This window comes from Anopheles coustani, chromosome 3, assembly GCF_943734705.1.
Source record: "Anopheles coustani chromosome 3, idAnoCousDA_361_x.2, whole genome shotgun sequence".
NCBI classification, from domain to species: domain Eukaryota; kingdom Metazoa; phylum Arthropoda; class Insecta; order Diptera; family Culicidae; genus Anopheles; species Anopheles coustani.
This window is the reverse complement of record NC_071288.1, coordinates 71388775-71411081: the sequence shown is the minus strand read 5'-3', so window position 1 is coordinate 71411081 and position 22307 is coordinate 71388775. Positions and strand designations below refer to the sequence as shown.

The 22307-nt window shown below is 45.2% G+C and overlaps 3 protein-coding genes across 4 annotated transcripts in view; 1 reads left to right on the top strand and 2 right to left on the bottom strand.

The window, feature by feature from the left end:
* The window catches only part of LOC131261131 (mucin-19), a 47681-nt gene extending 45439 nt beyond the window's left edge, over positions 1 to 2242 (bottom strand). The window contains exon 1 of one of the 2 annotated variants that reach the window (XM_058263053.1): positions 1972 to 2242. The gene's annotated coding sequence lies outside the window, so the exon portion shown is untranslated. The remainder of the gene's footprint in view (positions 1 to 1971) is intronic. The other variant, XM_058263052.1, reaches the window with a different exon arrangement.
* A 947-nt stretch (positions 2243 to 3189) lies between these two features.
* Positions 3190 to 7115, top strand: LOC131271992 (protein SERAC1). Its single transcript, XM_058273591.1, has 5 exons — positions 3190 to 3751; positions 4045 to 4367; positions 4441 to 5142; positions 5223 to 5282; positions 5730 to 7115. The coding sequence occupies exons 1-5, from the start codon at positions 3693 to 3695 to the stop codon at positions 6836 to 6838; spliced, it is 2253 nt and encodes a 750-aa protein (XP_058129574.1). The 5' UTR covers positions 3190 to 3692; the 3' UTR covers positions 6839 to 7115.
* Positions 7116 to 7299: 184 nt separating this feature from the next.
* On the bottom strand, positions 7300 to 15046 carry LOC131258623 (uncharacterized). Its single transcript, XM_058259976.1, has 7 exons — positions 14697 to 15046; positions 12664 to 12872; positions 9897 to 10541; positions 9653 to 9845; positions 9234 to 9514; positions 8336 to 8482; positions 7300 to 8268 (listed from the first exon to the last, which is right to left on the bottom strand). Exons 1-7 carry the CDS (start codon positions 15044 to 15046, stop codon positions 8150 to 8152), a joined length of 1944 nt encoding a protein of 647 aa, XP_058115959.1. The 3' UTR covers positions 7300 to 8149.
* Between the last annotated feature and the right edge of the window lie 7261 nt (positions 15047 to 22307).

Here is a 22307-nt window from a genome sequence, read left to right as displayed (position 1 = left end):
GCTGGCGCTTTCTTGCTCTTCTGGCAGATTGCGAAAGTTAGTTCGCTCTGCGAGTTAGTGGATTGGCTCTCCATGTATCGGAGGTAAAATCTCAAGAAAACAACTACGCACTAACGGATACTACTCGCGTAACATATACGCACGCTCTCTCGCTTACACACGCGAAGAATTACGCATTATCGCGGAGGCTGCTCGTGGATCGATTCGCCGCTTCCCATATCTCTCTGCAAAAGCAAAACAAAATAAAGAAACCAACATCCACTGGAACCTCTCCTCGCTCTCATGATAAAAGAGAGGGAAAGAGAGAACGAAGCCAAAGAGCGAGAAAGATAGAATGAAGAGTGCGTGGAGAAAACAAACAAGTTACTGGAAACTGGAAAATATTTTGAGAAAAGGCTTGAATCTAAAAATATTCGAATAAGGACCCTAGCAGAATAAGACTACCAGGATTTGTTTATAGTTTCCATCGAAACACTTTCATTCCTATTACCATATCGTATTGCTAACAAACTACAATACAGGATACTGTTTCCTGTTTGAGGCTCGACCAAAAGTAGCTTTTTTCAACAACTTGTGTGGTTTAAGACACCTCACAAAATTCCAGATGCTCATGACGAAAATATACACACCGCCTTTGAGCACTTGTAAGAGCGAGAGAAACACCAACAAACCAAGGTGTCATGGCGGGTTGCCTGGGTCGATGGAGGATGCATTCGAAAGACCAGTTTAGTCGCAGTGCACAGTGGGCAATTTAGAACAAGTGTAGGGAAAACCTTATTTTTCAACAGCTGTATTGGTAATCTACATTTGTTATTTAGTTATATTTATGAAAGCTAGAACTGTATCGTAACGTTTATGAGTAAGGTATCAAGTTGCCAAGATGGTTTTGCGAAGAAAACATCTTGAACACCACGACCACGTGCGATTGTTTATACTCCGTACAAAGCAGCGGTTGCTTGTATCAACATTATCAAGGTTCTAAATGACATCTGTACATTGTTGACGAGTTCAGTTTTATATATCAACAGACAAATGCAGCACCAACGTTGAGGTCTAATTTTGATTCATGCAATATCTTCATTTTGTATCGCCAATAATATCCTGATTGAAGTTAAAATTGCATAGACTGCGTCTCTTTGATTCGCATTACTGATTGATTGGTTATATTGACAACGTCAACCATTGGACGTATGACCTGAACCCCTTTGAGGTCTACATCACCAAGGTTAGCTTGCGAAGGTCCAGGAAGCTGGATTCAATTGCCGTACTGTCCTCGTAAATGAAAAAGAAGGACTACCACAACACCATAACATCTTCTTCTTCTTCTTCTTGGCGGTCCGGTCTCAGTTGGGATTCGAACCCGCGCCGTCCATAACATCGTATCAGGTATTGTTGCCTTCACTTTACAAAATTATTAAAACCGTGATCCATAAAACAGTTACACTTACGCACCGATTTCTATTTCAAAATTAAACTTAATTCTTCAAAAGAAATTCTATTCTAAGTATCAATGCTCTTGTAAATCAGTTAAAATTGTAATTGATAACAGAATAGAGAAAACATTTTTTTGACTCTTTCATCCTGACGAATGGCCATAGTGAATAGGCGAAGAATGGCGGATGAATTCGTGGAGATCTCTTTTTTTGCCTTTTTTTGGTGCTAAATTTTCGCAACCAATTTGTGATGTTCTCTCTCACTCGCTCTCCCTCTCTTTTCCTCTCACAGTTGCGAGATGTTTTTTTTTTGCTCCCCTGATCGACCAAGGCAGACGGAAGCGAATTAATTTTTCGTTTTTCTGTTTTCTCCGAAGCTGGTTAACCATTCACGCAATGAAGAACTGCACATCTTTGCTCGGCATTGTGAAATCGACTGATCGCAGTAACCAACATCAGCCAACGCACTGAACGGATATTTTATCGCCATCAATCGGAAACTTTAAATTACCGAACAGAAAGAAAAGATAAATCCTACACAAATGGAAGCTTCGTTGAGTTGAGTACTTGTTTCTCTTCACTTTTCACTGCAGGGTTTGCTAGATTTGGGGGGTCACACATAACACAGAACATCACACTTCTGTTACGTAGTCGCCTTGGTACCTGTCGTGTTGTTGTTACGTGGGCTTTGTTCTCGATTTTCAGCTACTACCAGACCACTTTTGCGGATGTTTGTTTAATTTCTTTCTGCTGTTCACACGATTTCGTCAGTTTTTCACACTCCGCGACGAGCGCGACCTAATGGCGTACCAATCCGTCCGAGTGTTCAACATGTATTGAGCGTGTCAAAAGACAGAAGCTTAACTCAAGGTGACATTAGGCAGGTGAATCCATACATATGTCAAATTGAATTGGATTTTTGACACCACCTGTGGTTGTAGTTTTCCGTCAACGGTTACGTTTTATTCGTCAATACCTCATAGTTTACAACTGTAGATAACACTTAAACATGTTAAAGTTTTCTCATATGAATTAGGAGTATTGTAAAATTGTTTGTAAACAATATTTACGATTTATTATTGAGAATGAAGAACCAGCGCGATAAGGTTTAATCATACCAATATATATGACATTTCTCTTCAAAAGTGTTGTGATGCTCACAATGACCAGTTGAGAGACTCACAAGAATGACATTTCGAATTTTGAGCGCAGAAAGTGAATCGGTAAATACCGATACATTTGCACGTGTGAAGGTCATTGAACCAGTAACTTAAGGACAATGAAATTAGGAAAGAGAAGGTGAGCATTCAAGCTATCTTTGTCTCCCGCACAATGTAGATTTTCCCAAAAACTGCGAACGATGACAACATGCCCCGTGTGCAAAATTTATTCCTGGGGAAAAGGTATTTTATTTGAGATGTTAGTTGTGTAAATAGTCTATAAAGTTATCCACAAATTGGCTTTTTAGCCTCAATTTCCAGTGACTAAGGTACGTATGGCTAAGCTAAACAACATTGTTCATCTGTTTTCCACGTTCGATATGTGGCGTGATGTTGTTGTTATTGTAGAGCTTTCTCGCTTACACCAACAGGGGACGCGTTGCGCGAGCGAGACTGCCTGTGTTGTTATTTACATTCGGGCAGGCATGTTGACGACATCGCTCGAGAAGTTAAGTAGGAGGAATTTGTGCAGAGCGATTAGTCAGACAACAGACTCAGACCCGAGATCATACGATATTACAAAGCGTGAAAATCGGCACCTCCCCAACGTGGCCGTGCCTATTATACTACTGAACTGATAAAGTGAACTACATTTCTGGAAGAATAAACATTAAGCGTGAAAACGTGCGTCCAGAGTACCATAATATCGAAAAGCGGTGCCTTCTTTTGCTTTCAACCAGTGGACAGTTTCGTGTGTGCCTTTGAAACGGTGGTACGATTCGTGTTGAGAATTGCTTAAATTAGTTCGGCTGAAGTTCATTGACGGGTTTGGTTGTGCAACCGTAGCAGGCGAGTGTTTTTTGTGCCGCTTTTTTGTCACCGTTTTGGGAAGAATACGAATAGAAACTAAATCTTACAAAATCGCTGCGTAGCGGCAGTTGACCCAAAATCGGTGCCACAACACGTTTCCTTTGAAATTTGGTTGTGGCCAGCGGTGCAGTGAGTGAAATGGTGTGCTAAAATCAAATTTTAAAGTGCCCAAAACTACAGCAGACACCCAAAGGACGGTCTTTCGTGAAGCAAACAAACGTTAAAAACCATGCAAATCGAGTACAAACGATGTACCAAATTGTTTTCCGGCTGTGGCGTAGCATCGCTGTAAGTATCCAAATCGTACGTTGTTTATCAAGCGTTGACACACCCCCCGAAGTCGAAAGAAATCGCGCCACCTAGGATGTCCTTGAATTGGCGCCGACGTTGATGACGATGGCGGCGAAAGGGAAACTGCGTAGCAAAATTTAAAGTTTCTAAGCATGGTAGTCAACATGTTTGCGCCCCCCGGCGGGATTGACGCGAGAATGTGGGGTGTTTTCTTTTTTGTCTCACAATCGCAAAAGCTAGCACACATACACTCTTCTACATTCGGTTATCTGTATTTTTATTATTTTTAGACTTGGAGTATTGAGTTATGAAGCATACCGAACGTACGCAGCTCTCTCGTCCCTGGTGGACACGCGGGTCCTAGACATCGACCGGAAGCGACCGGATTATATCTACATCAAGCATCATATCTACCGGCAGTCGCTACGCGAACGAGCCCTCGACGCCGAGAACCAACATCGGCTGCTGAACATAATCGTACAACCGTTCGAGAAATGGTGGAAAGCGCTGAAACACTCCGTCGCCTGGCGGTTGCTGCGAATCGCGCAGCAGGGCGATCAGGCGGAGCGGCTGAAAGCCATCCGGCAGCTTGCACAGATCGACCATTTAAAGGGTAGGTTCGTGTCCACCTTCTCATTTATTTCAATTATTGACGAAAAGATTCCCCCTCTATCACACACCTCTAGATTGGGATTTCCGACACTTGGCACAGCTATGCGACTATCGGACGGCAATTTCTCTAGCTCGCTCGAGCTGCGACACACGCTGGTTCCTGCCGCCGCGACATTACGGTGTCCAGAAGGAGATGCGCGAGGTGCTTCACGATATGAAGGCTCTGCTGGAACTGCTTTCCCCACACAAATGCGCCGAGTATGCGCTCGAGCAAACGTTTGGCAGCTCCGGACACATCAAGGAACCGGACGGTGACGAGGTGACGTACCAGATGTCACCGTCCCGCTTCGAGTACGATCAGCTGAAGCAGGCCCTGAGCGCTCTGGTCCACCTGACCGGGTTGGTCGGTGGCGAGGGTAAGCAGCACTGCAAGCGCATCGTCGAATCCGGCGGATTGCTGATGCTGTTGGAGGCGGAAAAGCTTTTCCAAACCGACATCGACATGAAGCTGCTGGTGAGCCGAGTCGTTGCGAACCTGTCCGCCTGCGAGGGCCTTGGGTATGCGTTTTTCGCCAGCGGTTGGTTGAGCGTGCTGGCACGCTGGAAGCGAGACGTTGACATGCGCATGCAGGTGACCGCCGATCTGACGTTGGAAAACCTCGACCAAGACGACCCGAACGGGTTCCGGTACGCACCGAAAGTTTACCCGCTTCACCCGCGCGGTCGCCAGCACGCCAAACCGGCCGTCGATGTCGTCTTCATCCATGGACTGTTGGGTACGTTGGGTGATCCAAAGTGCTGAAAGTTGTACGCGAACGAAAACTAACTCACTTTGTTCTTTTCCATTTCATCACAGGAGGCGTATTCGTTACATGGCGACAGAAGGATCTCAAACCACAGGCCGCCAGTCTGCTAGGTAAGAAACATAAAGCGGTTCTTTTAGTGTCCACCTCGTCCTCGCCGGTCATTTCGCCTTCCTCGTCGCCCACTGTCACCGGTTCGCCATCATCGACCGGACCAAAGCAGACGGGCACTGCAACACCTGTCCGTTGGCACAAAACGTGGTCGGCTAAAAAGTCCTCCTTCGACGAGGAGGACAACGAGGAGAGCACGTTGGCCGAAGGTAAGCGTAAGCGCGACGTGCTTCCATACGTAACGTTTATACGCCGCTGCCCTCCTTTACTTCATTCCATTTTCGGTGCCGTCAGGACGAACTCATTCAAAGTTTATTTTTAAATTTTTGTTTTGGACCAAACCCATGAATCCATTGTAGAAAATTTATCCTCCGCGCTTTTGTTTTGAAGTTGATAACAGTTTTCGGTTATGGTTATCTAATTTGATTTTCCTTTTTCTTTCCTTTCAGAGGGCATCACGTCATACAAAGATGAACTGCTCACGTTCCAGCCGACCACGACTAAGCCAAAGGATCCCGCGATCAGTGATACGAAAACCAAAGAGCTTATAGAGGCGCTGCAGGAAGAGGAGCAGCTCGGTTCGGACTGGTCCGTCGTGTATCCGGACGTTCCGATGGCGGCCGACGAAGAAGGACAAACGAATGGCGAACGGTACAGCGTTCCGGGAGACCGGTGGCAACAGGAGTCGCTCGAATCCGACCAGCGCTCGTTCTGCTGGCCCATGGAGTGGCTCCCGAAGGACTTCCCGAGCATCCGCGTGCTGGGACTCGACTACGAATCATCGCTCTCGCAGTGGTCCGCCACCGGTTGTCCGTGCGAAAAGTACGACGGTAAGCTGCAAAAGCGAGCGGCCGAGTTCCTGGAGAAGCTGGCCACCTCCGACGTCGGTCAGGACCGGCCAGTCATCTGGGTCGGCCATTCGATGGGTGGACTGCTGATCAAGAGCATTATGGTGCAAGCGGCGGAGAGTCCGAATCCGCGCGTACGCCGAATCGCCGAGAACTCGCGCGTCGTCATGTTCCTCGGAACGCCCCACCGGGGTAGCGGAGTAGCCAAGCTGAAGCAGCACACATCGGCACTCGTGTGGCCTTCGGTCGAGGTACGCGAGCTTGAGGAAAACTCCACCCAGCTGCTGCATCTGAACAAAACGTTCCTCCGCACGATCGACCAGCTCGGAGCACGGAAGCCGAAAATTATCACCCTCTGCGAGGGACGCCCGACCTCGCTGACTTCGTTCAAGCTCAACATTCACGTCGTGCCGGAGAGTTCGGCCCGTATCGATGCGGGCGACTTTTACCTCACCAGCGAGGACCATCTGAATCTCAGCAAACCCATCTGCCGGCAGTCGTTCCTTTACCAGCGGCTGGTCGGTGCCATCCAGGACGCGATCCGGGATACCACCGGCGAGGTGCCACCGGCACCGGCCGTCCCAAAACCACAGCCGAACCAGCAACAGCACTTTTTCAACGGCACCAAACGGAGCGCCTCGAATTCCGCGCTTTCCAACCTCCTCACACAACTCAAACAGTTCGAGCAGTTTATGAACGTTTTCATCTAACTCGCTCGATGGTGGGCCGCGCCGGCCAGGCGACAACGGTACTGCATCCGGGTGGTACCTGCATCGCATTTGTTTCTCACTTTGTACTTTTTGGTTCTTTTAACTCAATGTGATGAAGTGATTTTGGTTAAGTTATTTTCTATCGACTTGTAACGAAAGATGGCAGCACTACGTTGCGTTTGTTAATTTATTTTGTTTACCTAGTCTATTGAACTGTTACGCAGCATTACGGAAGGATTTACACCGTGCAAGTATTTACAAATAAAACGAACTGACAATTTTAAATTCAACGGATTGTTTACAAAAAGATACAAAAGATCACAACTCAGGAAAATCTAGGTATCAGTGAAAGATTCTCTTATATTCAACGAAAACCTGTTCCTTCCCTGCAGCGGACAAAACATTTCGGATGCCAAAAGAAAAGCATTAAACATTGCACATTTCTGCCTCGTTTTTCCTACCACGCCGTGGATTCTACTCCCAGCTGTTTTCAAACATGTGTATTTTAAAAGTATACAAATTTCTCCTGTCGTTGTATTCATACCGAAAAGACACAATTCACTTTCGTCAAATCTAGAAGTCAAATCGACAGCGGTGTATTATTGTAACTGTATTTAACGTTAGTTTCTTAAACGGTTATCACAAAGTAGCATCTGGCTTACGTTGCCCCTCCCTTCCTTTTTGCTGGCCCTCCAACTAGTTTCTCTTCGTCTTAAAGCACGCAACCGTATACACAACCGAAGCAGCTTGGCTAGCTTCACTTAAACAACCGCCAGCAACACACAACGGGGCCGTAACGTGTTCGTATTGGATTTGAATTCATAAATGGATATACTTTGCGGCAATATTTCAAAAATACACTCACAAAACATAATTGAACAAAACTAAAGCTTATGAGCAGATTGTTAAACAGGATGTTTGACGCATTTCTCACACATCCCGGTCCATCTCTGGCCCTTTCGGTGGTAGCTCATTGCCTGTGGCTTATCGATCCCTACTACCCGTTTAGTGGTAGGTTAACACAAAAGTTTAAAAACATAACACAACTTATCGCAAAGATGATATCAGATACCGCTCTTCTACACCTAATTAATGGTAACGAGTTTGTTTGCAACAAACGAGTAAGATGGAAACATATTTTAAAACAAATACCCAACTTGCTACACTAGAGTTGTTTCCCGGTTTTACGTCCTTTGTCTTTCATCGTTCTGTTGTTGCTTGGTACACTTGTAGCTTTCACTATTGCTTTCGTTACTTTTGTTTTTTTTTTTACAAAACACACAAACACGCTCACACACTCTTCGACGTCCTTCAGCTGACGCGGTTGATCATTTTGACCAGCTCGGTGTAGAGGATGCAGTTGCGGCTGCGAGGTTTGCATATCTCCCGATGGTCCAGATGAACGCCGCAAACTTCGCCGATACCAGGATCTACCGGCGAAAAGGTATTGATAGGTTAATATTCAGCTGGCCCTGGTTTTTAACTTAAACATCTCACCAGCCGAATCAATTCCGACGATGCGCAGGTACAGCACGGACATAAGCGTTAGGGCTGTCTCGACGAAGCTGAACACGTCGATCTTCAGCTGGCCACTGTGGTACAGGGCCACGAAGCGACTGTGTAGCTCGAGAATGCTGGCACAATCTGAAAGCAGATGAAGAGCATTACAATTTGGGCTAGACTGAATTGAACATTTCACAGGAGATGTTAGGTGAATGGAAGTTATGGACGAGAATCCTGATGGATTGTTACTCAGAAATGAATGAAACGTTTCTACAAAAGCTTTAGTTATTACTAAAATTAATTCTTTGGGAAGGTTCGCTTTCACTTAACCTTGGAAAGTCATTGATTTGATAAATATACATTTTTTACAAAAAAAAAGGTTGTACTAAAACCATGTACTAAAAACCATTTTGCCTCTTGAGAAGAACTACTGAAACAAACATGACAGTCAATGAAACAGTCTACAAAACACGGCAGACTTTATTCTGATCTTCACCTTTTTTCTACAAAATATTAACATTTCTCGAAACTGTGGTTCTCTTTAATCCGAACTTTTATCCGTCACTCTAAACTAGCGAATGATGAACCGTCGTAGTGCCAAAACCCATGCATCATTTGAAAGAGTACATCTAGTGCATAATGAGTACAAATATCTTAAAAATAAAACGTTTCTGTTTGGCAAATAAAAATATTACCATTAGAAAAAAATACGAAAAAAATTAGAAGAAAATACTTGTGTCAAATTGACGCAAATGGTATGACTAAATATGCGTGAGATAAAAAACCATGGCCTACTACTATACTAGTATACTCCTACATTATGGTCGTGGCCCAATCGGAATATTAAAAGTTAAATTAAGTAAAGTTTATTCCATCGATTCCCATTACTCACTTTTCTGTATCTCCAGCAGTTCCACCGATTGGCGCAACAGTGGTAGGTTGAAGTCGGCCAGCGGTGAGCCTCGGTGTGGCACGGAGTAGAAGAAGGTACCTCTAGACGAACGCCACAATGGTTCCGCAGCCGGACGCCCACTCTCCCACGCGTCCACGAGAATCTGCTTGATAAAGATGCCACCCTTCGAGTGGCCAACCCACACAATCGGATGGCCCCGTCCGACACCCTTGGCGATGAGGAGATCGCTCATCTCCCGCGCACGATCCACCAGGCTCGATCTGGAAAAGGTGGAAAGAGCTACATTAAAATCACGATCGAGACCATCCAAGGGTTAGACCCTTTTTATCGCCAACCCATAGTAACGCTTCATAACCGATTATGTAACGTTAGTGGCTATCCGGATTGAGCACACATACCGATTCCTTTTGGTGATCCAAACCGGGCGCCACAGGTACGGATCGGTGGTGTAGTTAACGGCGATCACACGCACCCCGGGACAGTCCAATGGCAACCAATCACCCGGCCAGCACGGTGACCAGTTGGCGTCCTTCTTTGGTTTCGCTGGCTTCCGCTTGCCACCGTCGTCGATGGGCGTCGTCATTGGCTCGGCTTCGGTTCTGCTCCCGTTTTTGCGCTTCCCAGCCGCGGCTCCACCACGACCCTCGTCCTCGATGCGCAATCGGAACGTCGGGAAGCTGTACTCGACGTCGTCGGCGAAGTGGACCTCGTCCGGTTCTCCGCACTCGTACGTAAACCGGCGATGCGCGAACTCATACGACGTCGATCGGGTTTCATCGAACGGCGCATCGAGCGGGTCACTAAGCCCGGCGTCCATTGAATCCATCATCATCTTAGCTGTCATCGTCGGTGACGTCGGCGTCCCTGTTGTTGTCGTTGGGGCGTCGAACTTGGCCCGCTTGGAAACGTGCGGTGGAGCGAAAAGGTTCGCCCGCGAATGTCGCTGCCGTTTCGGAGGTCTTAGTGGTGGCTTCGGTGGCCGCTCGAAGTTCACAAGCCGACCCTCGCTGTTCCACAGGCCCTGCTTCCAGGTGTTGACGAGCGAACCGTGCAGTCCGTGGATAAGCACTATGTCGGCGCGGATCGGTACACCGGGCGGAGGTTCGGCAAGCACCACCAGATCGACGCACCGTTCCGGAAGGAGTCGCGGGACTCGCAGCAGTGCCAGTGAGTTGGCCGACGATGGCAGTTCCCCCGGAAGGCTGGGTTTCAGCGTAGGTGGCGTAGAGGAGGTCGATTCCTTGCGCAGCTTGATCACGCGCAGCAGCGGATCGATCCGGTGGGCCACTAGAACGAGGAACAGAATCCAGGTGAGACAGGACTGCAGCTGCTGGCAGGTGGTGGTGACCGTCGGCCATCCAAACGAGTGGGGCCGCACATCACCAAGCTCGCCACCGAACAGCAGCACTGAGGTCGACCGAGGGAACATCCGAACCGTTCCGATCGGTTCGCGGCACGTAAGCGAATGGTTCAGAAATCTTTTGCCCCAGCACGGCCAAGCAGGCACAGGCGCCCGTGACCGTCGTCTAATTGGATTGGGAATTATTTTTATCCCAACACAACCGTATCGTATCGATTCCGTGTACGCAATCGAACACGCCACTGGAAGACACGTCACCCCCACACACGGATGATGACGTTTGGAGGAGACGGAATCTGTCGGTAGAACAACCGTCCGGATACCGCGACGCTCTCGATGGCACTGGTTAGTGCTGGTCGTGGACATCAAAAAACGCCACTCGATATCGATTGTTTAACTTTTGATAACACAGCAACGGCGATGCAAGCGTTCTTTCCGACGACAAACCTACTCAAGTGTTTGTTAAATAGCATGCTACATAAGTGGAATTTGGTGTTCTTTTCTCCGGGCAAAACCTAATCCTCCGTCGTTTAGGACACACGTCGGCGACAATTCCGATGGTTACGAACGAATCGCCAGCCAGTTCGCATAATACTGGTGTCTGAAGGAGTCGAAAAGAAACGGGATACATTGTGCAATGGCATTATTTGGTCATAGTCCAGGGTAGCGACACAAACGCCGACGATTGTTGTATTTACAACTTCTAGTTGATAATATTCTACCTCTTGAACGGAGTTCCGGACTTGACGAACTCCTCTTTGAGTATGAAAGACCAGATTATATCATTGCAAAGACCACAACGCAACCATTGCAAACATTGTAAATAAATTTGTTTCCAGCACCAACAAACAGTTCGGCTAAGATCTCAACATCATATATCTAAAATAAATCCTCAATAGGATATGAATGAACTGTTTAAATTTTAATTGTATTAATTTTGGCGGCGCCATGTGCAGCAAATTTAGAAAACTTTAATTTTTTGTCTACCGCTTGCAGGTGCATCGTAGTCGTTAACCTTTTCATGAGCTCATGGCCAACTAGCTTTGGCTAGTTTTCTTTGCTAATGTTTGCCGAAGGTCCGTGAAATATTTCATCACTTAATACATTTTTAAATTTCGTTTTCCATGTGTGACAGAAATGCGTACCAAAAAAAAAATTTTGCCAATTATGATGATCTTTTCGCACATACAAGTAATGTTAATGGCGCGATCATTAGCAACCAATCAAATCGTCCGCAGTAATCAAAACGTAATTTAAAGTATCAGCTATAAAAACCGATGCCTTCGAACAATCGTTCCGGTCAGCGTTCGACACTCGAAGCTCTTCTCATCATGGTGCGTCTCACGACATTGTGTTTCCTGCTAGCACTGGCCGTGCTCTCCTTCGTAGGCTGTACGGAAGGACGAGGCAACACTACGAGACGGCTGCCCAGACGAGGAAGACCCACGTATAAGGTCTGAGTTGGATTCCACATTGCGCGCCAGGATTGGGAAATCCCGACCTCGTTGTGTTGGGGGTGACTATTTTTGCGAGGGGTAATAAACATCGACTGCAAATTAACTAAATAGTGTTGTTTCGAAAACACGGGGTTATTGACATGACGGTCGGTAACCGAAATGAAATCGCATGTGGCAAAACATGACCAAATTGGCTCCGTTTGTTGAACCGATGACGCGAACGTTTCCTCCCGGTTCGGTAGAGAAAAAGGAGGCCTAAAAAGCCGCAACAGGCCGTGCATCATCGTGCACACACACACACACACACCCACACACGGCACGGCATGCACTTGGCACGTGCTGAGACGTCTTAACCGCTCGCTTAGTGCATCTATTTTTGTCAACACCTCAGCTGGTCAGCGTCGGAGCAACGTGAGTGTGAGCTGGCTCACAAGTGAAAGGATTCCGGTCACTACTATACTATCCCTTTCGATGGTTCAAACGAGTCTTCCCGGTGGTTGCACAAGACGCGCTCCTAGAGAGAAGGTCGTGGCGTCGCAGCGTGACCACGGGACCGACGCACATGAAGTGTTCGAGTGTTTGACCTACCTACCTTGGACCGACGACAGGCTCATCGAAACGGTGTTGGCCGCCAGCGCGAACAGCGTCGTCAGCAGACCGTGGCTCTCGCGCACCTTCCGGAGCAGCGCCAGCACGCTCAGGCCTCGCAGCCCTTTCCAGCCACGTGCCACACCATGCGTCAGTGGCAGCATCAGCCGGATCAGCACCCCCAGCGCTACGCGGACACGGTTGTTCGGTGTACTAAACGTGGTAAAGAAAAAAAAAACGCACATTAACCAAAACTGTCAATCCCGATGGTTGATGGTTTGACGTTGCCAACCGCCCCGAGAGTTAAGCCTGATGATGGAGCGTACTATTTTCAGCTAAGCCAGCCCATAAACTACTCGCCCTTTGCCCCTAGCGCGCCTGGTTTTCCATCCTTTTGCCGCCCTAATTTTCCCTCGACTCGCGACCGAAATCACGGTCGATATGCCAACGTGTTGATAACGCTGTTGCCGGGTCGTGTCTGGTACTCCATTCGCCATTTTTGCTGATAATGGGTTTAGCCGTCGGCCTTTTCGGGATTGCCGCCTCTTCTCCGGAGTGCTGGATCGGTACAAATCCATCTACAGTGCTACACAATCCCATTATCGATCAATGCCTAATCTCCCGCTCGGTGCTTCATTCCCGCTTTTTGCCTTGATTTCAACCTCTTTAAGCCTCATTATCTGGCTCTGGCCGTGGGAAGAAAGTACACCTGTTCGGATTTCATCTGTCCGCAGTGGCGGATCAGTAGTGAACCTTGGCATTATCAAACAACTGCAGACCGGGACCGCAACTCACCGGGTATGCAAATAAACACTGTGAATCAGCACATCAGGTTGCACCACTTGATGAACGTTTGCCTGATGACTAATGCAAACGACTGATAAGATAACGCGTCGAGATAGGTTTTTCTGTGCCATGAACCACTTAACGAGAATCAATCAGAATGTTTGGTTGCACTCAAATCTTCTATTTAAAACAAGTTTCAAGGCTCAGTGCATATGACTAGGGAACGGAATAGTGGATATTTCAAAAGAAAGTGTGTTATTTCATCAGAAATGTATTAACCAGTAGAGCAGCTGTCTCATTTATCTTTTTACTTATTAATTGTTTTTTAATGATATATGATCTATATCTATAAACAAACTATTATTCTTAACTATTTTCTGGTTCTTTAACTTGATCAACTCAAGCTAATTCATTCTATGATAACTTTAGATAAAGTTCATATCATAGTAATGTGTTTTTGATTAAAAATCCTTTCTGTTCTTAACGGATAAAAAATGTTCATCTCATCGATTAACACTAGAATCCAAAACAGTGGTCAATTTGTAGTACTGGTTTTTCAAAATTTCATATGTTTGTGATTTATTAACAGCTGCTATCAATTACATTTATTTACTATATTTTTTCCTCGACACCAAGCTACCGGAGTGATAGAGAGGAGCATAAAAAAAACCAAAAACTCCACAGTGAAGTTAATAAATATTTTAAACGGCAGTCGTTCTGCGAACTTTAGCGATCGTCTAAACAAACCACTTTCTAAACAAATGTTATTTATGTGCATACATCTCATGGGCATTTTCCGCAAGATATAGCTGTGTTGAGGTGTTCATCAAACAAGAATAAAGCTCGTGTGTTTTTCCATCAAATCAATGGCCATAAATCGTTTTGTAGTAGGTTTTGCTTCTTTGTCTGGTATGAATTTTACTGGCACGGACGTTTACAATGATACATTCAGTGCTTCCAGGCATTTCTAATTGAATAAAATAGTCTGAAGAGGACAACCAGTACCATGCCATTTATTAGTCTGTTCTCTTAGTATGCTCTATTTTTATACAAAAAGCATTAATAGATTCGTTAAATACCATCAAATTTGACCACTTTTTGAATTGTAATTGCTCGGATTGATACAAAAATTCTTTATTACAAAACCATCTTCTGTCGGAATTTAAGGTCCTGACAAATAGCTCTTTGACTCGATACTAAAACCTTTCTTCGCAACTTTGCATCATTTTCATTCTTATCGCTAATACTCACTCCACCACCACGGCGACTTCGCTCGGTTTGGTCATTATCTTCATCTGGCAGTCCGACTCCTTGACGACCAGCTGGTCGACGTTGTCCGCCGTCACGGCGCTGGTGCAGAAGCGCACGGTCAGTTTGTTCTCGTTGAAGCCGCCATTAGCGTCCGCGTTGCGATCGTTGATCATCATGCTGCAGTTGGCGTCCACGGCTCCACCGGTGGCCCACATGCCCATCGAGTCCATCATCATAACGCCGTCGTCACCGTGCACATCATGGCCCCTCATGCTGCCCATACTCCCCGAGTTAGCCGCAAACAGGCAGTAACCGACCGGCACCGTGCGAGGCCCCGTGTCACCTTCCATAGAGGCCCAACACCACCAACCAACCAGCCGGTTCCGTGCTCGGTCGAAAATCTCACCAATTGACGCCACTTGAGGCTCGGCCCGTTAGTCACTTTGATTCAACGGTGCATCGTCGCCTTTCCGGCGCTCCAAAGTTCGGGTCCACCGAGTCTTTTGTTTCTTTCAGATATTCGTGGGCAGAATTTTGGACGTTCGCCACACGTTGCCTTGCGAGAGGGCGCGCGCGCGCACGTGGTGGGACAATTGGTTGGACGCGAAAACGACAAACACGTCCCCACCTTCCGACTTCGCTTGATTGAAGATGATTGATCTGTAATGAAGAAGAAACAAAAAAAACACCATGTTGAATGAATATTGCCGTAATTGTCCGCAAACTGGAAGGTCAATTGGAAGCTCCCTAATGGAGGAAGCGGTGCGATTTTCACCACACACAATTACGAAGATTTGCTCAGTGTCTAAGGTTCTACGGTTTGTTTATTGTTTTTTCTCTCTCCATGTGCAGGTTTTCTAATGTACGCGACGATCACGTGCGAACGACGTCTAAACCCGAGGCACCCGAGGTCTCTGATTGCATTGCTGATCCTTCCGCCTGATAGCAGCGGAGAACGGGAATGTAGGTTAATCTACATAAACTAAGCTAAGTTTGATTACATCAAGTGCGCTCTCTGACGCTCGTCGGGGGCTGGAGCTCGGTTCGTTGGAGGTGTTTGGTTTTTGCGACCGGCAATTACCACATTAGTTCCCCCTGGCGTGAACGTGCCTACCCGGTTGACGAGACGTTGGTTGTTGACGTCGGCCGATGAAAAGTGAGAAGTTGCACCGCATGGCCGATAAAGCGACCCGATCCGAGAGATTCACTTTGCGGCTCAGTGTAATATCGCGCATTTCTTTTTAGCTATTGTTTGGAGTGAGTTTATGACAGGCGAGTATCTATTTCTAGTTTAAAGTATAGCTGAAAGATCAAATGATTGCGACTATTGGAATGTCTGGAAAGGTAGAGCAGATAAAATATTGGACTAGCACATGTCAACGTTACAGCCACGTGGAAAGTCGGTAGCCGATTTTAAAGGTTATCAAATCTTGATCTATTTTGCTATGATCACACTAGCTATACTAATATACGCCATTGATTCGCAAATGTTATTCTATTGTTTTTTAGTAATGTTTAGCAGAAACAACAGATTTCTACTTTTAGTACTATAGTTTATTTTTAACTCAAAATGGAGGAAGTTTTCTAATTTGTGATGAATATATAAAAGCCAATTAAGTGTTTATAGAATTTATTCTCCTTAACACGTCCCCAAAAGTGGGTGACAGCAGAAATCAGTTCTAAAAAGTTTTTGACCCATAAATAAACGAAAATACAACATTTAAATTATAGTAATATTTAATATCAATTCTTTGGGAAGCTAAGTCTTTGCTTAGCCTTCGAAAACCATCGGTTTAACAAATGTTATAAACAATTTTTTTTATAAAAGATTGTACTAAAAAAAGTGCTAAAACGCTTAATAGTCAACGTGCCACAACCAGCTACAACACTGCCACAACCAGCAATATTCTTTTTAATAAATTCTAGTGGTTTAACTATGCAATCGTATTTTTCATGTAAAGTTCTGATAGATTCTCAGTTTCTGAAAATAATTGTTGTTTAGGTTGAAAGAGGACAATACAATTGAGATACTGGAGCGATCATTCTCTAACCTTTACTCTCATTCGCAATACCCTGATATGGACACATTCAACTAACAATATTAAAGAACCGTACGAATTCTCTGTTTGATTACACGATCGTTCAGAATCAATACAGGAAGAGATAAATCTACAGAAAGGGCAAAGAAGCATACTGCCTCGAGGAAACTCAGCTGCTCTTTTTATTCGTTCCACCTGGTCAATCACCGGGTCACCTTGCGCCCGCCAATTAACCTCAACGACAAAGTGCGTAGATCGAGCGGAGTCAAAAACATGCTGCGAACGAACGCCGTTCACAACTTCCGTTTCCACGCGAATACGCCACTTCAGTTGCGAAGTACCACCGGGCTTTGGAGTGGGCCACTTCAGTGGCGGGAAGTGTGGTGTTGCTGTGCTCCTCGGTTGAGCAATTAGCATTTGTTATTTTTTCACTTTTTCGCCTTCCTGCTGACAGACTTCGTTTTGCGGGAGCATCCACGTGTTCGCCACCACGTCTGCCTCAGGAATGGAAAATCTCCGAGGTAACTCTGTGGCCGAAATTTAAATGCATTTGCTTCAAGGATAGAAATTTCATGTCTTCGGCGCTCTTTTGCGAATTGCATAAAAGAAAACAAACGGTGGATGGGGGCCCCCGAAGAGGTCTGCGCTTTTGTTGACGCGATGTAATCGATGGTGGGGGCCTCCATCGGTACGTCTGGTGAACTTGAAACACAGGCCCCAACTGGTATCGATTGGATTGAGAAGGCATTTCGTCTATTTCTATGCAATCGATTGCCAATCATGAATGCTACGCTGGTGACCCCGTTCGAAGTGCTTAAAATATCAAACACTGATATGACGTGCACTAATATCGCATGCTATGATGGCTTCTGGTAGTTTCGACTTCCTGACGTATTAATTCCCCAATCTTTCACAAGACTCCAACGGAAATCCAACCCCGAGAGACACAACAACCGAAAGCGCAACCATGACCTCCAGCAATATTTCACCGGGCGAACGTTCGCGATCGATACCACACTCGATGCGCAGGAGGAAACGATTTTCAGGTCATTTTGTAACGTAAGCGTTTCGTACGATGGTTAGGGAGGTTTACAACCCTCCGCAGTCGGTTATGTTGCAACCGGCTTACCTTCCGTAAGTAGGATAACGGATGGACAACGGAAAACCAACGATTAGGCCGAAGGTCCGACTAGCAGCCGGTCGGTTTTCCCTGCCAATTCTTTTTCTTCTTTTGAACTTCAAACGCATGGGGAAATCACTCATAGTGCAAGGTCAAAATGGGGGTGCTTTACATCATCATCATCATTATCAGAGCACCGACGCACGATAACGATGGCAACAACCACGTACAATCAATAGAAGTACATAGATTATTATGTTTAGAATACATTGGACTTTAGTTTCGATAGACCGAAGTACATTAGAAATCGCTTTTGTTTTATTGAAGCTGTGGTGATACCGGCACCGAGCCGGACGTAATAAAGAAAGACCAGTGGCAATAAGTAAAACATCATAAAGCTAAAGTAGAAGTAGGACTAATTTTAAACTTCAAAAAAGCATTTAATATTTAATTCGTGACATAAAGAACATACTTCGACGCGTTTTTTAAAGCAAACATTGAAGAATTTGAATTTTAAAAGGAACCCCTTAACACGTTGACTGCCATGGCTATCATTTTTGATAGCCAGCTGTCATTAGTTCTAAAAAGTTTTTGCCCCATAAATGAATGAAAATGCAAGATGAAAATTATAGTATTATTTAATATCATTTCTTTGGGAAGCTAAGTTTTTGCTTAACCTTTGAAAACCATCGGTTTAACAAATGTTATAGACAAATTTTATTAGAAAAGATTGTACTAAGAAACTGTGCTAAAAACGCTTGGCAGTCAACGTGTTAAATTATAAATGGAATAATTTTAAACCTTATACGATTAAGCTTAAAATTTAAACGTTTTTGTTTTTGGTAATATTGCACGCATGCAACTCTAAGTTTAGCTTCTTTTACTTACAGTAATCAACATTATTTCCCCACGATTGACTGCCAAGCGTTTTTAGCACACTTTTTTAGAACAATCTTTTTTAATATAATTTGTTCATAAAATTTGTTAAACCAACGATTTTTGAAGGCTAAATAAAACCTTAGCTTCCCAAAGAATTGATATAAAATATTACTATTATTTTTATGTTGCATTTTCATTTATTGATGGGTCAACAACTTTTTAGAACTGAGTTTTGCTGTCACCGACTTTGGGGTGACATGGCAGTCAACGTGTTAAAAGAGGTTCTTCGTCTATAAAACTGAAAATCCCCCCGTTATTTTTAAACGCTTGTTCGAAAAATAGAGCTGCAATTTTAAACACTCCTACAATCACCAGTCAACTTCTGCTGCTCGCATTTGCTCAAAAGTTCAAAGTACAATACGTTCACGAGATATGGCAGAGCCCATAAAAGAACAGATGGATTGCAAGCCGGCAAACAAAATCCCCGAGAAGTAAGCGGCTTACGATAGTGCGTGAAAATGGCCGCTCGCCATCCAGTCAAACAATCCGAGGGCAAACAGTTCTGTGGTAAGTAAATATTTAGGTTGAAGGAAAAAAAAACACCTCCCGACCTCAAGTCATTATTTGCCGCTCACCACGACTATAGCTTGTTATCAGACGTGGCGCGAAGATGTAGTGTTAGATGAACAAACTGTTCGTCAAACGACGGAATGCGTCCCAACAATGCGGAACTCTTGGCGAACGGAGGCAACCTTATCAGCAGCTTCTTTCTTGATTCCACAGACACCCACACGACACAAAAATACCCTATGGGATGTTAACTGATAAACACCACCACAAGATGTTGGCAGCACAAAACATATGGTCGAAATGATGCTGCTTGCGTACGCCATGACGCGCTGACGTTGTGGTCACGCTCCGGGCTCACGGGTTGCCATAAAGGTCTCGCGAATAAGAAACAGCTCCACTTGAGCGTGTCTTATAAGCTCTCCACCCCGCCTTTCACCATCCTCTCGCCCCTGCCAGAAGAGACACGCTTCTCGGCTCGTGACTCGTTGCCTTCGGAAACCAAAAAATTCTGCCAACAAATCGGTTAGTACTACCCAGGCGGGTGTCAGCACAGGCGCGTTCCGGTACCGGTCGACCACATTTACATAGCGAATAAATTATTCAACGATGTCCATTCGTGAGCTGCATTTGATCGGGGGGATCGTCGTTGGCTACCCAATCCTCCAACGTTCCACATATGACATCTATTCGTAGTCGTTAGCCGTTTGACTGTAAACAATTGAGGCTGGGCGTGTGAGATTTAATCATAGCCCTTCGCGCTATCACCGCTCAGAAGGGGGCGTTGATATTTTAAGAAACCTGAATCGAATGAGTTTTGAACCAATCATTCTCGCATAAAGTGATGTCTCCGGGCGGTTCAAAATTATTCCGCTTTCATTCCGGTCCAACATACTCAACTTAAGGAAACAGTAAACGCAATCATTTGACTTCCGAGGGGTGTTATCTCTGTTGTGGGCCTCACTGTGTAATGATAGGCTACGCGGGAACATGTGCACCCGATCGAAGCGGTATACAATCGTATGGCAATTGGTTGGATACGGATAACATGTAATTTTACCTCGTTTCCTACCGTTGGCAGGGGTTGCGGAGACGGTTCCAACTTTCGAATCCGTACGAACCTGCTATCAATGGCGTTGGCGAAAACCCGGTGAGCAAAAATTGAGGCACTATTTTTGTCCCGTAGCAGCAGCGTGTAGTTCAACATCTGGTGCCTCATTTAATTCGAGTGATTAGGCAGGTTTTTTTTAAATTCTTGTGATGATGTTTCTTTTCCCACAGTTAAATAACATTCAGATATGGGTGACCGGCAACTTGGAGAGATAGCAACGAGAACTCATTCCACATGCATCCACATGGACTCCATTGAGACTCACGATAAGAAAGTTAATCAGTTAATGATTCTAGACAGCGCACTTTTGTCTTTGACGTTGCCAATTTATAACCAGATTAGAACCGCAATTAAAACCAACACCATTCTTATAGCAATATATGGCTCAAATTGAATGGCTTGCGATAAGTCCCGGGGTCTGGGTGACGTCCATGGTAATCCTCGTCAAGTGAAGTCAAACATTTTTGGCAATCTCTTCACCAGATGTGCTTGGTAGCTAGCTTATCTATTCTTCCGAGCATGCCGCCGATTGGTATGTGTGTGCGTACATATGAGGTTGGTACAAACCACACCCAATGACCCGCGGCCCAAGCCAGACTGATAGGGCCCCAAATCTCTGCGCACCATCTGACCCCCTAACCCGGGGACGATAAGGTTGGTTTTACCACCGAGGCTATATTTCATAACATAAGAGCGTTGATTTGCTATACTACAGTTATATAGTACACATAGCTGAAAGGAGAATTAATCCGATATACTGATAGCGTTCACTGAACTCTTGCCGTGGTAAAGTAAAGAAAGGCTTCTATCCAGACGAAACGTCACCCATACCTTGACTTCACCAGACGCTTTCTCAGGGACTTTCAACCCCGACAGAAAAGTGGCTTGCCGGTCACTTGTTCATAGGAACCTCGGCTTATCAGTAGGCAAGACACTATCAGCATCGCCGTTATCATAGGTTGCAGAGCGGTGTAGACCGTGCTCAAGTAAATGGAAATGGCAGGGGAAGGAGTTAACAATGGACCGCTCAGGATCAGCGCTCGGTAAGACATATACTAAGCATATAAATAAACTAGGAAGAAAGAAAAATGAAAATTCACTACCAACAGAAGTGAACCCCATTATGGTGCTAGCTGTTGTTTACCACGACATTTAGCACCGTCTGTGCTTGCCATAATTGCTCAAGCCGGTTCGGTCTCGTAGGGAAGAGTCAAAAGTAGTGGCCGATTTTCATAGGAACTATAGGAAGACGCCAAAATCGACCACACTAACAGACACCCTCGACCGGCTTAGTTGGTCGTACACCGATACTTAGGTAAACGGATAATTATAGATCCTGTTGGAGGATAGTTCCCGGCTGTATGTTGTCGGTGGTGGTTGTTGCTAGTTTGCCATTTTTGTTTCTAGGGTCACCGGTCTGCGATAAGGCATCGGTATAAACTGCTATCAGTTCCGGAAGCCGTGCCTGGTATGTAAAGCTGGTGTTTAGCTTGGCTTTGTGTTTAAGAGACTAGCAGAAGCTGGTTAATCGGTTAAGGTTAGACCGATTTCACCCTCTCCTATCCTTGCTCTTCTATTTGTTCATTCTCTAAGTGTCTAGAGCAGGGGTCGGCATACGTTTCCTAAAAAGAACCAAATGATGAAAAACCCCAATAACGCGGGCCGGATACGTTAACCGATGTTTTGAAAAGCAATATTAAATTAATTTTAAATGGAGTATACATTTTCTAAATAGTGAAGTTGCTTAAAATAGTGATAAAAAACTAACCCATGAAAATTAAAAGTTTGAACGCGTGGAAGGCCAAGCGTTTTTAGAACATTTATTTAGTACAATCGTGACCAATTTTTTGATAAAATTCGTTTATAAAACAAATGCCAGTACTTGTTCTTAAATC

Bases quoted from the DNA above. Each gene is read 5' to 3' on its own strand.
- LOC131271992 (XM_058273591.1), top strand. From the start codon at position 3,693: ATGCAAATCGAGTACAAACGATGTACCAAATTGTTTTCCGGCTGTGGC. The intron at 5,143-5,222 runs GTACGTTGGGTG...ATTTCATCACAG, and splicing joins CTTCATCCATGGACTGTTGG to GAGGCGTATTCGTTACATGG. The intron at 5,283-5,729 runs GTAAGAAACATA...CTTTCCTTTCAG, and splicing joins ACAGGCCGCCAGTCTGCTAG to AGGGCATCACGTCATACAAA.
- LOC131258623 (XM_058259976.1), bottom strand. From the start codon at position 15,046: ATGGAAGGTGACACGGGGCCTCGCACGGTGCCGGTCGGTTACTGCCTG. The intron at 9,515-9,652 runs GTATGTGTGCTC...CACCTTTTCCAG, and splicing joins TGGATCACCAAAAGGAATCG to ATCGAGCCTGGTGGATCGTG. The intron at 8,483-9,233 runs GTGAGTAATGGG...ATCTGCTTTCAG, and splicing joins ACTGCTGGAGATACAGAAAA to ATTGTGCCAGCATTCTCGAG.